The 17,235-nt window shown below is 43.5% G+C and overlaps 1 protein-coding gene across 10 annotated transcripts in view; it reads left to right on the top strand.

Annotated features, from left to right (window-relative positions):
* LOC110494609 (band 4.1-like protein 1) overlaps nt 1-17,235 on the top strand; it is a 185,058-nt gene that overhangs the window by 92,001 nt on the left and 75,822 nt on the right. For all 10 annotated transcript variants that reach the window (XM_036950702.1, XM_036950700.1, XM_036950706.1 and 7 more), the window contains exon 4: nt 13,847-13,951. In XM_036950702.1, coding sequence (XP_036806597.1) covers nt 13,847-13,951 — 105 coding nt within the window. The remainder of the gene's footprint in view (nt 1-13,846; nt 13,952-17,235) is intronic.

Genomic DNA, 17,235 nt, shown 5'->3' with positions numbered 1-17,235 from the left:
GGCGCTAAGCCTAAGGACAGGGCTACCGCACTACCGCACACAGGGCTACCACAGCCAAATCCAAGGCTGAGGGCACAAACAAGCACAATAAGAACCATCAAACAAGCAAAATGACAATATAGGAACAAGGTGGAATCCTATTACAGGCTCCACTGCCCGCCGAATGTGGCAGGGACTACAGTCCATTACGGATTACAAAGGAAGACCCAGCCATGATCTGCCCCGACATACTCAATGCATTTTATGCACACTTTGACAAAAACAACACAGAGCCATGCATGAGGGCCCCCTCTGACGCAGGGGACTGGGTGATCTCGCTCTCTGAGGCCAACTTGAGGTAAGGTTTTTAATCAGGTCAACACTCATAAGGCCACTGGCTGAACGGTATTCCAGGGCGCGTTCTCAGAGAATGCGCAGAACAGCCGGCAGGCATATTCACATTCATTTTCAACCTCTCCTTGTCCGAGTCTGTAATCCATACATTTGTCAAGCTGACCACCATCATTCATGTTCCCAAGAGCTCTAAGGCTACCTTCCACAATGACTAGCACCCTGTAGCACTCACATCTGTAATCATGAAGTGCTTTGAAAGGCTGGTTATGACACACATCATCCCAGACACATCATCAATTGCACTCCACACTGCCATCACACACCTAGATAAGACAAATACCTATGTGAAGCATTGGATTCACCATAGTCCCTTCCAAGCTCGTCACCAAGCTTGGGACCCTGTCTGTGTAGTGCGTGCGTCTGTCTAGCACTCTGTGTGTAGCCATTTGATATGATAACCATTTTGTGGGTTGACAGCAGTACTTTCCCCAAAACCTTCTCAATTAAACGTTAACTGCAAAGTAGGCTTACCTGGCAGAAGAATATCATTAGTAAATATATCATTTGTATCTATTCCTCACTCGCTAGATGGCAATTAAAGGAGAGTTACATTCAAATATATAAATGTGTTCATTTTATTTCAGACCTAATTAAAAAACAATTCTGTTTTTTAAGTGGTTTAAGGTTTTACATGGACTCAGAACATCCAATGTCTTTGTTCCTCTATGAACAATTGTAAATCTAAATCAGGAAATATTAAACTGAGAACATATTTTTGGAAAATATAAAACATCATTTGGAGAGAAAAAAATCGCAGATTGATAAGGTTGTTTATGAACCATTATTTTACCAGGTATATTGACAGAAAATATAGAGCACTACTTTGAGAGTTGCAGGGGACAGGAGAAGAGAAGAATGTGCCTATTTGAAAGCTAGAAAAGTAGCTCTCATGCTAAAAAGGTTAAAGACTTGACACCCAAGACAAAGACGGTTCTCTCTGCTTCCGCATATAAGTGGTACCAGAGCATCAAGTCTGACACAAACAGGCTAGTGAACAGCTTCTATCCTCAAGCCACAAGACTGCTAAATTGCTAACAAAATGGCTACACGGGCTATCTGCATTGACCGTTCGATTGTATTTTTATTTATGCACACACACCACACACTGACACTCCAACACACACACATTATGTTCTTCTATCCTCGTGGGGATCTAAAATGTATTTCCATTCAAAATACTATTTTTCCTTCACCTAACCCGTAACCCAAACCCTAAACCTAAACCTAAACCTAACTCCTAAACCTAACCTCTAACCCCTTATCCTAACCCTAATTCTAACCCTAATTGTAACCCTAACCCTAAATCTAACCCCTAAGCTTAAAATAGCCATTGTCCTCATGGGGACGTGGGAAATGTCCCCACAACAGAGCATTTTCCTTGTTTTACTCTCCTTAGGTACCCACAAGGATAGAAGAACCAACCCACACACAACGCGCACACACATGCATACTAACTCTACACACACACATGCAATTATTATACAGTATACACGGCTGCTACTCTGTTTATCATGTATCCTGATGCCTAGTCACCTTACCCCTATGCATATCTAACCCTACCACTCCAGTATCCCTGCACATTGAAATATGTTCTTGACCCTGTATACAATATAGCTGACTTACATTCTTGTACTCTTTTTTTTATTTATATTTCTAGTGTTTTCGTTCTACTTGACTTAAAAATGTTATAGTAACAAAATCTATCAAGTAATCTAACAAATTAACAACAACTACCTCATACACACAAATACACACACATGTGAAGGGATGAATAAGAAAATGTACATATAAATATATGGATGAGCGATGGTGTCACGCCCTGACCTTAGAGATCCTTTTTATGTGTTTATTTTGGTTTGGTCAGGGCGTGGGTTGGGGTGGGCACTCTATGTTTTGTGTTCTATGTTTTCTATTTTCTATCTGTGTGTTTGGCCGGGTGTGGTTTTCAATCAGAGGCAGCTGTCTATCGTTGTCTCTGATTGAGAACCATACTACCATACTACTTTTCCCACCTGTGTTTTGTGGGTAGTTATTTTCTGTTTTGTGTGTCTGCACCAGACAGAACTGTTTTGTTTGTTCCGCTTTGTTATTTTTTGTTCTAGTGTTCAGTTTTATTAAAAATCATGAACATGTACAGTACCATGCTGCACCTTGTTCCTCTTCATACATTTGTCAATGTATGTGATGTGATGACCGCTAGCAGTGGCTAATTGACCACTAGCTAGTAGCTAGTTATCTGGCTAGTTACTGAAGGGGGTTCCGGTTCTATAAAAAATAGCAGATCCATACCACATTGGGTGTGGCGGGTTGCAGGAGAGTATGTTCAGTCCGTAGATGGAAATGGAGATTAAAAATATTAAAAATATATACGAATAAAAACGAGATATACAGTGGGGCAAAAAAGTATTTAGTCAGCCACCAATTGTGCAAGTTCTCCCACTTAAAAAGATGAGAGAGGCCTGTAATATTCATCATAGGTACACTTCAACTATGACAGACAAAATGAGAAAAAAAATCCAGAAAATCACATTGTAGGATTTTTAATGAATTTATTTGCAAATTATGGTGGAAAATAAGTATTTGGTAAATAACAAAAATTCATCTCAATACTTTGTTATATACCCTTTGTTGGCAATGTCAGAGGTTAAATGTTTTCTGTAAGTCTTCACAAGGTTTTCACACACTGTTGCTGGTATTTTGGCCCATTCCTCCATGCAGATCTCCTCTAGAGCAGTGATGTTTTGGGGCTGTTGCTGGGCAACATGGACTTTCAACTCCCTCCAAAGATTTTCTATGGGATTGAGATCTGGAGACTGGCTAGGCCACTCCAGGACCTTGAAATACTTCTTACGAAGCCACTCCTTCGTTGCCCAGGCGGTGTGGCATGTGGCAGGGTCTACAGTCAATCACGGACTACAGGAAGAAATCCAGCCCAGTCACGGACCAGGATGTCCTGCTCCCAGGCAGACTAAATAACTTTTTTGCCCGCTTTGAGGACAATACAGTGCCACTGACACGGCCTGCAACGAAAACATGCGGCCTCTCCTTCACTGCAGCCGAGGTGAGTAAGACATCGTTAACCCTCGCAAGGCTGCAGGCCCAGACGGCATCCCCAGCCGCGCCCTCAGAGCATGCGCAGACCAGCTGGCCGGTGTGTTTACGGACATACTCAATCAATCCCTATACCAGTCTGCTGTTCCCACATGCTTCAAGAGGGCCACCATTGTTCCTGTTCCCAAGAAAGCTAAGGTAACTGAGCTAAACGACTACCGCTCCGTAGCACTCACTTCCGTCATCATGAAGTGCTTTGAGAGACTAGTCAAGGACCATATCACCTCCACCCTACCTGACACCCTAGACCAACTCCAAATTGCTTACCGCCCAAATAGGTCCACAGACGATGCAATCTCAACCACACTGCACACTGCGCTAACCCATCTGGACAAGAGGAATGCCTATGTGAGAATGCTGTTCATCGACTACAGCTCGGCATTCAACACCATAGTACCCTCCAAGCTCGTCATCAAGCTCGAGACCCTGGGTCTCGACCCCGCCCTGTGCAACTGGGTACTGGACTTCCTGACGGGCCGCCCCCAGGTGGTGAGGGTAGGCAACAACATCTCCTCCCCGCTGATCCTCAACACTGGGGCCCCACAAGGGTGCGTTCTGAGCCCTCTCCTGTACTCCCTGTTCACCCACGACTGCGTGGCCACGCACGCCTCCAACTCAATCATCAAGTTTGCGGACGACACAACAGTGGTAGGCTTGATTACCAACAACGACGAGACGGCCTACAGGGAGGAGGTGAGGGCCCTCGGAGTGTGGTGTCAGGAAAATAACCTCACACTCAACGTCAACAAAACTAAGGAGATGATTGTGGACTTCAGGAAACAGCAGAGGGAACACCCCCCTATCCACATCGATGGAACAATAGTGGAGAGGGTAGCAAGTTTTAAGTTCCTCGGCATACACATGACAGACAAACTGAATTGGTCCACTCACACAGACAGCATTGTGAAGAAGGCGCAGCAGCGCCTCTTCAACCTCAGGAGGCTGAAGAAATTCGCCTTGTCACCAAAAGCACTCACAAACTTCTACAGATGCACAATCGAGAGCATCCTGGCGGGCTGTATCACCGCCTGGTACGGCAACTGCTCCGCCCTCAACCGTAAGGCTCTCCAGAGGGTAGTGAGGACTACACAACGCATCACCGGGAGGGAAACTACCTGCCCTCCAGGACACCTACACCACCCGATGTCACAGGAAGGCCATAAAGATCATCAAGGACATCAACCACCCGAGCCACTGCCTGTTCACCCCGCTATCATCCAGAAGGCGAGGTCAGTACAGGTGCATCAAAGCTGGGACCGAGAGACTGAAAAACAGCTTCTATCTCAAGGCCATCAGACTGTTAAACAGCCACCACTAACATTGAGTGGCTGCTGCCAACACACTGACATTGACTCAACTCCAGCCACTTTAATAATGGGAATTGATGGGAAATGATGTAAATATATCACTAGCCACTTTAAACAATGCTACCTTATATAATGTTACTTACCCTACATTATTCATCTCATATGCATACGTATATATTGTACTCTATATCATCGACTGTATCCTTATGTAATACATGTATCACTAGCCACTTTAACTATGCCACTTTGTTTACATACTCATCTCATATGTATATACTGTACTCGATACCATCTACTGTATCTTGCCTATGCTGCTCTGTACCATCACTCATTCATATATCCTTATGTACATATTCTTTATCCCCTTACACTGTGTACAAGACAGTAGTTTTGGAATTGTTAGTTAGATTACTTGTTATTACTGCATTGTCGGAACTAGAAGCACAAGCATTTCACTACACTCGCATTAACATCTGCTAACCATGTGTATGTGACAAATAAACATTTGATTGATTTGATTTGGTGTGTTTGGGATCATTGTCATGCTGAAAGACCCAGCCACGTTTCATCTTCAATGCCCTTGCTGATGGAAGGAGGTTTTCAAAATCTCACGATACATGGCCCCATTCATTCTTTCCTTTACACGGATCAGTCATCCTGGTCCCTTTGCAGAAAAAACAGCCCCAAAGCATGATGTTTCCACCCCCATGCTTCACAGTATGTATGGTGTTCTTTGTATGCAACTCAGCATTCTTTGTCCTCCAAACACAACGTGTTGAGTTTTTACCAAAAAGTTATATTTTGATTTCATCTAACCATGTGACATTCTCCCAATCTTCTTCTGGATCATCCAAATCCTCTCTAGCAAATTTGCTTCTTGTAGCACTGATTCCAAAAAGTTTTGGGACACTGTAAAGTCCATGGAGAATAAGAGCACCTCCTCCCAGCTGCCCACTGCACTGAGGCTAGGAAACACTGTCACCACCATTAAATCTAAGATAATCAATCATTTTAATCAGCATTTTTCCACAGCTGGCCATGCTTTCCACCTGGCTACCTCTACCCTGGCCAACATCTCAGCACCCCTGCAGCAACTTGCCCAACACCCCCCCCCCCCCCACTTCTCCTTCACCCAAATCCAGACAGCTGATGTTCTGAAGGAGCTGCAAAATCTGGATCCCTACAAATCAGCTGGGCTAGACATTCTGGACCGCTCTTTCTAAAATTATCCGCCAAACCTCTCTTCCATATCGCCTGACATCCCCTAAGATTGGAAAGTTGTCGCGGTCATCCCCTCTTCAAAGGGGTATTTCGCAACAAAGCCTCCTTCACTCATGCTGCCAAACACACCCTCGTAAAACTGACTAGCCTACAGATCCTTGATTTCGGTGGTGTAATTTACAAAATAGCCCGCGACAATCTACTCAGCATACTGGATGTAGTCTCTCACTGTGCCATTTGTTTTGTCACCAAAGCCCCATATACTACCCACCACTGCGACCTGTATGCTCTTGTTGGCTGGCCCTCTCTACATATTATTCGCCAAACCAACTGGCTCTAGGTCATCTATAAGTCTTTGCAAAAATTCACCACGCTGTCTGTGCGGGTGGACCATTTCAGTTTGTCTGTGATTTGTACGCCAAGGAACTTAAAACTTTCAACCTACTCCACTACTGTCCCGTCGATCTGGATGGGGGAGTGCTCCCTCTGCTCTCCTTTGTTTTGTTGATGTTGAGTGAGAGATTATTTTCCTGACACCACATTCCCAGGGCCCTCACCTCCTCCCTGTAGACTGTCTCGTCGTTGTTGGTAATCAGAACTACCACTGTAGTATCATCTGCAAACTTGATGATTGAGATGGAAGCGTGCATGGCCACGCAGTCATGGGTGAACAGGGAGTACAGGAGAGGGCTGAGAACGCACCCTTGTGGGGCCTCAGTGTTGCGGATCAGTGGGTGGAGATGTTGTTTTCTACCTTCACCACATTGGCATGGTCCGTCAAAGTCCAGGACCCAGTTGCACAGACCCAGGGTCTCGGGCTTAATGATGAGTTTGGAGTGCACTATGGTGTTAAATGCTGAGCTGTAGTCAATAAACAGCGTTTTTACATACTGTAGGTATTCCTCTTGTCCAGATGGGATAGGGCAGTGTACAGTGGGATGGCAATTGCATCGTCTGTGGACCTATTGGGGCGGTAAGCAAATTGGAGTGGGTCTAGGGTGTCAGGTAGGGTGGAGGTGATATGATCCTTGACTAGTCTCTGAAAGCACTTTATGATGACAGAAGTGAGCGCAATGGGGCGATAGTCATTTAGTTCAGTTTGCGTGAATGCTACCATCAATCCACGGTTTCTGGTTAGGGAAGGTGTTAATGGTCACATAGGGAACGACATCTCTGATGCACTTGCTAATAAACTTGCTCACCTAGTCAGCGTATAGTCAGAATTTGCTTGGAAGATAATGCGGTCGGCATTTTATTGTAAGGAATTCTAGGTCGGGTGAACAAAAGGACTTGAGTTCTTGTATGTTGTTAAGATTACACCATGAGTCGTTAATCATAAAGGCATACACCCACGCCCTTCTTCTTACCAGAGAGATGTTTGTTTCTGTCGGCGCGATGCGTGAAGAAACCGGGTGGCTTTACGGACTCTGACAACATATCCAGAGTGAGCCATGTTTCCGTGAAGGCAACTCATGCTCTAATTTCGTCCACCTTGTACATTGGCGAGAAATATGCTCGGAAGCGATGGATGGTGTGCTCGCCTTCTGAGTCTGACCAGTAGGCCGCTCCATCTGCCTCTGGGATAAGATTGCATGTCCAGGGTGACCGCGTTGTTTTGGGTCGGCCTCTGGGATAAGATTGCATGTCTAGGGTGGAGGTCCGAACACAGGATCCGCTTCGGGAAAGACATATTCCTGGTCGTAATGATGGTACGTTAACATCGCTTTTATATCCAATAGTACTTCCCGGCTGTATGTAATAACACTTGAGATTTTCTAGGCTAACAATGTCAGAAATAATACATAAAAAAACAAATAACTGCATAGTTTTCTAAGGACCTGAAGCGAGGCAACCATCTCTGTCGGCACCATCTAGCTGTTTATTATCAACTAGTACTACTGATATTGAAGACTGCATTGTTGGGAAAGAGCAAGCAAAGAAGGCATTTTTTCCCAACAAAAGGCACGTTATTACAGACAGACATAGTCCTCAGCACCAGCCCTCCCCCAGACGACCCCGCAGGTGAAGCCGGATCTGGAGGTCCTGGGTTGTGGCCTGCAGTTATGAGGCCAGTTGGATGTACTGCCTAACTCTCTAAAACTACATTTGAGGCAGCTTATTGTTGAGAAATTAACATTCACTTCTCTGGCAACAGCTCTTTTGGACATTCCTGCATGCCAATTGCACACTCCCTCCTTTTATTGTAGCAAGCACAAGGTGTACCCGTGTAATAATTTATCTGTTATTTTACCAGGTAAGTTGCAGCAAGAACCTGAGGAATAGTTACAGGGGAGAGGAGGGGGATGAAAGAGCCCATTTTACACTGCGGATTATTAGGTGACCGTGATAGTCAGATTGGGAATTTAGCCAGGACACCAGGGTTAATACCCCTACGATAAGTGCAATGGCATCTTTAATGACCGCAGAGAGTCAGTAAAGACAGCATCCTACACAGGGCAGTGTCCCCAATCACTGTCCTTTGGCATTGGGATATTTTTTAGACCAGAGGAATGAGTGCCTCCTACTGGCCCTCCAACACCACTTGTAGCAGCATCTGGTCTCCCATCCAGGGACTGACCAGGACCCACCCTGCTTAGCTTCAGAAGCAAGCCAGCAGTGGTATGCAGGGTGGTATGCTGCTGGCTTTTTTAATAATAATCATGTTGTTTAATCAGCTTCTTGATATACCATTCCTGTCAGGTGGATGGATTATCTTGGCAAAGGAAAAATGCTTACTTACAGGGATGTAAACAAATTTGTGCACAACGTTTTAGAAAAATAAGCTCTCATTTACAATTGCGACCTGGCGAAGATAAAGCAAAGCAGTTCGACACATACAACGACACAGAGTTACACATGGAGTAAAACAAACACACAGTCAATAATACAGTATAAACAAGTCTATATACGATGTGAGCAAATGAGGTGAGATAAGGGAGGTAAAGGCAAAAAAAGGCCATGGTGGCAAAGTAAATACAATATAGCAAGTAAAACACTGGAATGGTAGATTTGCAGTGGAAGAATGTGCAAAGTAGAAATAAAAATAATGGGGTGCAAAGGAGAATAAATAAATAAATAAATAAATACAGTAGGGAAAGAGGTAGTTGTTTGGGCTAAATTATAGGTGGGCTATGTACAGGTGCAGTAATCTGTGAGCTGCTCTGACAGTTGGTGCTTAAAGCTAGTGAGGGAGATAAGTGTTTCCAGTTTCAGAGATTTTTGTAGTTCGTTCCAGTCATTGGCAGCAGAGAACTGGAAGGAGAGGCGGCCAAAGAAAGAATTGGTTTTGGGGGTGACCAGAGAGATATACCTGCTGGAGCGCGTGCTACAGGTGGGTGATGCTATGGTGACCAGCAAGCTGAGATAAGGGGGGACTTTACCTAGCAGGGTCTTGTAGATGACATGGAGCCAGTGTGTTTGGCGACGAGTATGAAATATGGTGCCAACACTTCACATGTTGCGTTTATATTTTTGTTCAATATATATTATCAAAAGCTAAGGCTTGGCTGATATCCTCCTATATAAGCCTCCTATATATAGATATGCAACATAACAGAGCAGAAATATTGTACAATTTGAGGGTCAAATGACATCCCTCTTCTGCCCAATAAAATTCCTCAACAAAACCCAGTGACAGAACAATGGGAAATCTATACTCATTCAATTTTGCGACCCAGGTGCAGTCAAGTAGAAATTAGAATATTGTGGTATTGTGAGCTGCCCTTAGGATACTTCCGGTATGTGAGTGTGTTTCTGATATAAGAATCTCTAGAATATTTCCCTTGCTTTTATCAATCTTTCTCAAAAGAAAATGTCGCCATTTTTTAAATTTCAAATACTCTCAAGCAACTCAAGCTGTTCTCAGCACTGGAAATAAAACTCCACATTATGATTTTCAAAGCCTTTATGCAATGAAGTATCATTTGCTTCCTTTTGTACTTCCATTCATTGCTACAAAATGATGTACAAATCAACCCTCTCTTTTTACTCATCCCTGCGGCTGCTGCAGTATAACGTTTATCCTCACCTCACTCCTGGCCTCCCACCGAACCCCTTCCTGTGTTTAATTGGTGGGTTGGAACGTCAGGCCTGCCATATCAAACCTCCTCCATGCTCCAGGAGTTGATAATAATAGCGTTGAGGGAAGGCAGGCACCCCTTTGTGACAATTCTCACTGGAGGAGTTGCCCCATCCAAGGGTTAATTAGCCTGTCTTGTCATGGCTGCTTGGCTCTGGCTCCCAAGGTGCCACAGTGGAGAGAGGGGAGACGGGGCTACGCACTCCCACACTTCCCTCACCCCTTCCTTCAGTTCCCTGGTGTATACTCTACCAGGTCATGCATGGATGAGCTGCACTCTGTTATTGTGTAGAATGGAGCTATTTTGGGAGCCATATATTTTTTTTAAATGCTCTGTGACTCTGACAATGAGTTTGTTTGTACACTTTGCAATGGTTTCAGTGTGTTACTTGTGTTTATTTTGAGAGAAAATGCTTGTCATTTGCTGTGGAAGTGCTCAAAGTGGAGTTAAATGAATTGCACTGTTAAAGGGAGTGTCCATGGAGAAACGCCTCAATGCCTTAGTCACTGGATATATTAAGATCCTAAACATGCCCATACATACTGTATCTTTACAGGTCCAATGCAGACATTCTTTAAAATATCAATATCAAATATTTTCTGGGTAACAATGAAGTACCTTACTGGGATTGTTTTAAATTAAAATGGCCAACAAAAAAAACAAAAAAAAATTGCTACTTAGCAAAGACCAATTTCTCAAGCAAGAATTTTGCTAGGACTGTCTGGGAGTGGTCTGAGTGGGAAGGGTAAATCCAAAAACGAACTGTTGGCAGAGAGGTTTAGAGCTCTCTTTCTTATTGGTCTATTAACAAATTTACCCCCTGGTGATGAAATTTCAGGTGTTCTTTTCAAATAGGTTACACTAAAATGGCATCATTATTTTCACAATTTTACAGTATTATTCCAACCTCATAGTGGAAATATATATAAAACACAGGAAAACTGGGCCTTTAATAGCTATACAGTCCACTCCATACAGACCCCACAACCACATCCATGTCTTCTCCCCACAACCATGGGGACTGTGGTGAGTGACAGTAAGAGTTCATAAGTGCTTCCAGAGTCTTGCCCCACCATCTCTTCAACCATAATGAGCCAAAGGAGACACTCCCTCCAGCTCTGGCCTTGAGATATAAAGGAACAAAAAAATAGAGGGAGAGAGCATACATCTGCATCTGTTTCCCTGGCAACGACTTGCTCTGTCTGCCTGCCACCACGGAAACCAGGCTCCAGGGAAAGCAAGCAGTGAGCAGCACAGAAGCTTGCTCCCTGGAGAGCAGCACACACAGTTCACACACACAGCTCGCTGGCTATGACCCCAAGGGAAAAGCGTGTGTGTATCTGTGTGTGTGCAGCAGCACCCATAGTCTGAACTCTGGGATCTACAGACCAGGGTACCATGCTACTGTGCTGGTTTCAGAGTGATGTTTTGTTATGTACAAATGTGTATTTGAAATTACACACAATCGTTTTCCCCTATTTTTGTTCAAGTTACATGAAGGTATAACATCGCTAGAATGATTTGCGAAAGTGCTGCCCCATCAGTCAACTATCTTGGCTAGAATTTCTTTGGACATTTGAGCAACTTCACAACTATTTTCACACATATTCGGTCTTTCCTTCCCAGGAATGTGATCAGAAAGTAAATAATTTGGTTACAGTTAAGTGAGTGACACGTATCATGCAGAAAGCAATCTTCCTCTAAAATTCTGTTTTAATTTTCCAAGTCAAGTATTTGATGAATTCTAACTGTAACACAGCACTCAAGGGAAGAGCTGTTATAGTCTGTAGACAACAATAGATAGTAGCTGGTGTCAAGATGGCTTCCCTATCTGGTTGGGGATGATGTTGGGGAGAGACACATTCTGTTGTGTTGATACATTTGAAGTTACATGACACTCTAAGAAACGTAATTCCAGTAATACAAATGTGTGCTTGTCAACAAAACCATGCAGTCCATTTCAAAAATGTACCATGGTAGTACAATGAAAAAAATACCATGGTATTATCATGTTTTTTTGATCACTACCATAGCAGGAAAATACCATGGTACTGTTGCAATACCATGGTATTTTCCTGCCATGGTACTGACCAAAAAAACATGATAGTACCATGGTAGTTTTTTCATTGTACTACCATGGCAGGAAATTACCATGGTATTGCAACAGTACTTTTCCTGCCAAGGCAGTGACCAAAAAACCCTATTTCTTAAAATTGTACTAGCTACCATGGTACAAAAATGAATCATGGTAGTACAATGAAAAAATACCATGTTTTTGTACTAGCAGCATGTAGTGACACATGAATGCATGGTAGTTGTTTACAATGTATTATGATTGTCTGTGTCTCACCATTTTTCAGGTAAAGTGACCAAAAACAAAGTAATTTATGGTACTCACATAATGCAACATTGACTACTCGCTCTGCAATGGAAAGGCGTAGGCCTAGTACCCTTTTAAACCCCTTTAGCTCATAGTGAAAACCACAACACACATGGTCTAGTAGCATAGTATATCCTTTTAAACCTTGGGACCTGGATAGGGTATGGTGAGAAGAATGAAGGGAGTTTGTCCTGTTGCCATGATTACGACAAGCTAGCTTGACTGGCGCTAACTTTAGCCGACGTTAGCTTCTATGCTAACAGATTTTTATAAATTAATTCAACTATCCAAACATCATAAAAAAATATATTATATCATTACACTCCGCGTAACTGGGTGTTTCGCATGCTTTACAATTGCTCACCGTGATGATAATGTTTAAAATATTACATTTATCTGGTGCTTCTCTTTTCAGTTGGCTCTCTCATTCAACTGACTCATTTACTAGGCAGGTTAGCGTGAGAGTGAGAGCACGTGATGCAACCCCTAGAGCGAGCAGCTCCCTCTATGGGCCGAAACAAGCGCAACACCCCTTGACTATAAATACAGTAAATTATTACAAAATACCACGGATTAGGCTACCATATATTTTACATTCTCCCACATTTAAGGTTGGCAAAAAAGGGAACCCAAAGATGAGCAAAAAAACGGTACTATTAATACAGAAAGTATTACCCCTATTTCCCTTTTTCTTTGATGTTACAGACACATTTGGACCAACAGTACTTCCTGCCTCTAACTTTATCAAAAACGTTCCCATACTGGTATATAAATTCATCAATATAATACCAACCAAACTCTTTTGACCTTGTTTTTATTTATTTAATGTATTAGACTGCCATTGTGCTATGGTAACAGACAATTAATAAAGATGGTACCATATGATAATTATTGGTACCATTTATCATAATTGTGAGTTACCGTGGTATAATGTAGGATGCCGGTTAAAACCATGGTATTTCCAGGATCCACGTCTACCGTGTTATGAATGATGCAATACCATGGTATTATTTAGGTGCATGGCAGTAACATCATAATTGAAAGCTAAAACCATGGTACATTTCCATGATTCAGATTTATACCATGGTATAAATTATGCAGTACCATAGTAATATTTAGGTATAATGGCAATACCATTGTAGTACCATCATGATTCAGACTATACCATGGTATAAGTGAAATGAGTAGTACCATGGTATGAATGAAAGTACCATAGTAGTACCATGGTACATTTTTGTATGGTGTGCCGTAATGCTTTAATTAGTGAGACCAGGTCACATGGTCAGAAATCACCTGACCCTTGATTAAATAACACTTTATTTGTGGCACGTGTGTTTGTGTGGGTGTTTCTGCAGAAGCACTGCAAAGGACAGGCCTTGCTGGACATGGTGTGTGAGCACCTCAACCTGCTGGAGAAGGACTACTTTGGCCTGATGTACAGCGATGCAGAAAGCCAAAAGGTCAGTGCTTTGTCATGGAGATGCTGTGACCATTAATTTACCACTCCTGCTCTTTTTTCCTCCTTTCCTCCCCTGCTCTCTTTATCCCCCATTCTTACTTCTTCCTCTCATGAAGTACTGTCTTCAGAAAAATCATAATAACAGATGACATAGCTGGAGGAGGAAACATCAGAAAACATGGCACCCTAAACTGGCAATGGTGAAAACATGGCACTCTAAACTCCTTAGAAAACATTTGAACACTTCATCATCATAGCCTACATTAGAAAGGCTGACTAGTGCTCCTCTGATGTCTGTTGACTCTCCAAACGACACCAGGAAGGGTAATTGTACTAGAATGGATGTAATTAGTTATTACGCCACTGGCTAAGATTTGGCACTGAGACAGAACTGAATGGTCATGACAGTCAGTTAGCTGGTAGTAGGGTTGTTTTGAGGATGTGTGTTTTGGGTTTACCTTACCTCTGTACACCTCAACCACAGGCAAGGTATGTAATGCAGGCCCAGCTCCACGAGGGGGAAAAGAGGGCCTAGCCCCCTCAATTGAAACTTATGCCGCCTCAGTTTAAGTTTTATGTCCCTATATAAAAATAGCAAAAAATACCAAATGATTGAGTGACAAGGTTGTTGCAAAATCTGTTGAGGAGGAGAGGGTTGAGGAGGTAGGCTTGAAGTGCTGGACATCTTATTATGACATGAATTATCTGAATTAAGTTCACAGAATTATACCTAGGAGTAACAGCTTCTATTAAGGAACTTTTTATGTCCTTTGAGCTAGCTAGCTAACAAGCTTGTGTGCACAGCTGCACCAGAATTAAAAACACGTCTTACCTTTTTGTAGTTGATAAATCCAAGATATAACGTGATAACTAGGCGTATAGTATCCTTAACTAGTGTTGAAAATGTTAATCCATTCACTATCTTCTGAATCATGCTTGTAACGTCATAGTAGTCTTTGGAGGAGGGAGGGGCAGATGGCCTAAACACCCACAAACCGACAAAGATTTTCAGCTGGCAGGCTGAAAATAAGTTTCTCAGTGACAGTCAGAGCTTTGCGTAGGCGCTTTATTTGGTTACTTTGTGGGACTAGAAAAAAAGGCCTAGAACGTAAAATAATGTTACTAATCAGTTCCCATTTTTTAAAATAACGGTTCTGTTCCGGAACAGTTTTGATCACTTTCATTTCTGTTTCTGTTCCTTGAAAAACATGTTTATTTTACGGTTTTTGGTTCTGTTCCATGAACTGGTTCCAACTCCTGAGTATTAGCCTTAGCCTATTTACCAAGCTTGAACCAGATAATATGCCATGATGTATATCGGAAATTGGCTTCGCCAAAGTACCCAAGCAAAGCCAAAAGGAGAAGGAGAGCAATGAGCAGCAGCAGCAACAGCATCAAACCACCATGATGCCTGCTGAGCTCCAGCTAGCTCCACGTGCAGATCCTCCCCACCCTTCCACAAGCACCATCAGGATAATGGCTCCACATCCCCCTCCAGCGACTGTTTCTGATGATTTTGAAACAGAGGAGCCAGCCCAGGTTAAATCAAATCAAATTGTATTTGTCACATACGTGTGTTTAGCAGATGTTATTGCGGGTGTAGTGAAATGCTTGTGTTTGTAGCTCCAACAGTGCAGTAATATCTAACAAGTAATATATAACAATTTCACAAATATACACACACATCTAAAGTAAAGGTATGGAATTAAGAATATCTAAACATTTGGGTGAGCAATGTCAGAGCGGCACACGCTAAGATAGAATAGGTAGAATAGGATAGAATACAGTATAAATATGAGATGAGTAATGAAAAATATGTAAACATTATTAAAGTGACTAGTGTTCCATTTTTAAAGTGGCCAGTCTATGTTTATAGGGCAGCAGCCTCTAATGTGCTAGTGATGGCTATTTAACAGTCTGATGGCCTTGAGATAGAAGCTGTTTTTCAGTCTCTCGGTCCCAGCTTTGATGCACCTGTAGGGACCTTGGCTTCTGGATGAAAGCGGGGTGAACAGACAGTGGCTCGGGTGGTTGTTGTCCTTGATAATCTTTTTGGCCTTCTTGTGACATCGGTTGCTGTAGATGTCCTGGAGGGCAGGTTCCTTGCCCCCAGTGATCCGTTGGACAGACCGCACCACTCTCTGGAGAGCCCTGAGGTTACGGGCGGTGCAGGTGCCGTACCAGGCGGTGATACAGCCCAACAGGATACTCTCAATTGTGCATCTGTAAAAGTTGAGGGTTTTAGGTGCCAATCCAAATTTCTTCAGCCTCCTGAGGTTGAAGAGGCGCTGTTGCACCTTCTTCACCACACTGTCTGTGTGGGTGGACCATTTCAGTTTGTCCGTGTTATGTACGCTGAGGAACTTGAAGCTTTCCACCTTCTCCACTGTGGTCTTCTCGATGTGGATAGGGGGGGGGGGGGGGGGGGTCATGGGTGAACAGGGAGTAAGTACAGGAGGGGAGTGAGCACTCATCCTTGTGGGGCCCCAGTGTTGAGGATCAGAGAAGTGGAGGTGTTGTTTCCTACCTTCACCACCTTGGGGGCGGCCCGTCAAGAAGTCCAGGACCCAGTTGCACAGGGTGGGGTTCAGACCCAGGGCCTTGAGCTTAATGATGAGCTTGGAGGGTACTATGGTGTTGAATGCTTATTTATAGTCAATGAACAGCATTCTTACATAGTTATTCCTCAGGTCCAGATGGGATAGGGCAGTGCGATTGCAACTGCATCGTCTGTGGATCTAACGGGGCGGTAAGCAAATTGAAGTGGGTCTAGGGTGTCAAGTAAGGTAGAGGTGATATATGATCCTTGACTAGTCTCTCAAAGTACTTTGTGATGATAGAAGTGAGAGCTACGGGGCAATAGTCATTTAGTTCAGTTACCTTTCTTTCTTGGGTACAGGAACAATGGTGGACATCTTGAAGCATGTGGGGACAGCAGACTGGGATAGAGAGAGGGCTGCCCCCAGGTGGTGAGGGTAGGAAACAACATCTCCACCCCGCTGATCCTCAACACTGGGGCCCCAGAAGGGTGCGTTCTCAGCCCTCTCCTGTACTCCCTGTTCACTCATGACTATGTGGCCATGCACGCCTCCAACTCAATCATCAAGTTTGCAGAAGACACTACTGTGGTAGGCTTGATTACCAACAATGACGAGACGGCCTAAAGGGAAGAGGTGAGGGCCCTCGGAGTGTGGTGTCAGGAAAACAATCTCACACTCGAAGTCACCAAAACAAAGGACCCCCCTATCCACATCGACCGGACAGTAGTGGAGAAGGTGGAAAGAT

This window comes from Oncorhynchus mykiss, chromosome 17 (genome assembly GCF_013265735.2).
Source record: "Oncorhynchus mykiss isolate Arlee chromosome 17, USDA_OmykA_1.1, whole genome shotgun sequence".
Taxonomy (NCBI): domain Eukaryota; kingdom Metazoa; phylum Chordata; class Actinopteri; order Salmoniformes; family Salmonidae; genus Oncorhynchus; species Oncorhynchus mykiss.
Note: the sequence above shows the minus strand (reverse complement) of the source record. Positions and strands in the feature narration are given on the sequence as shown.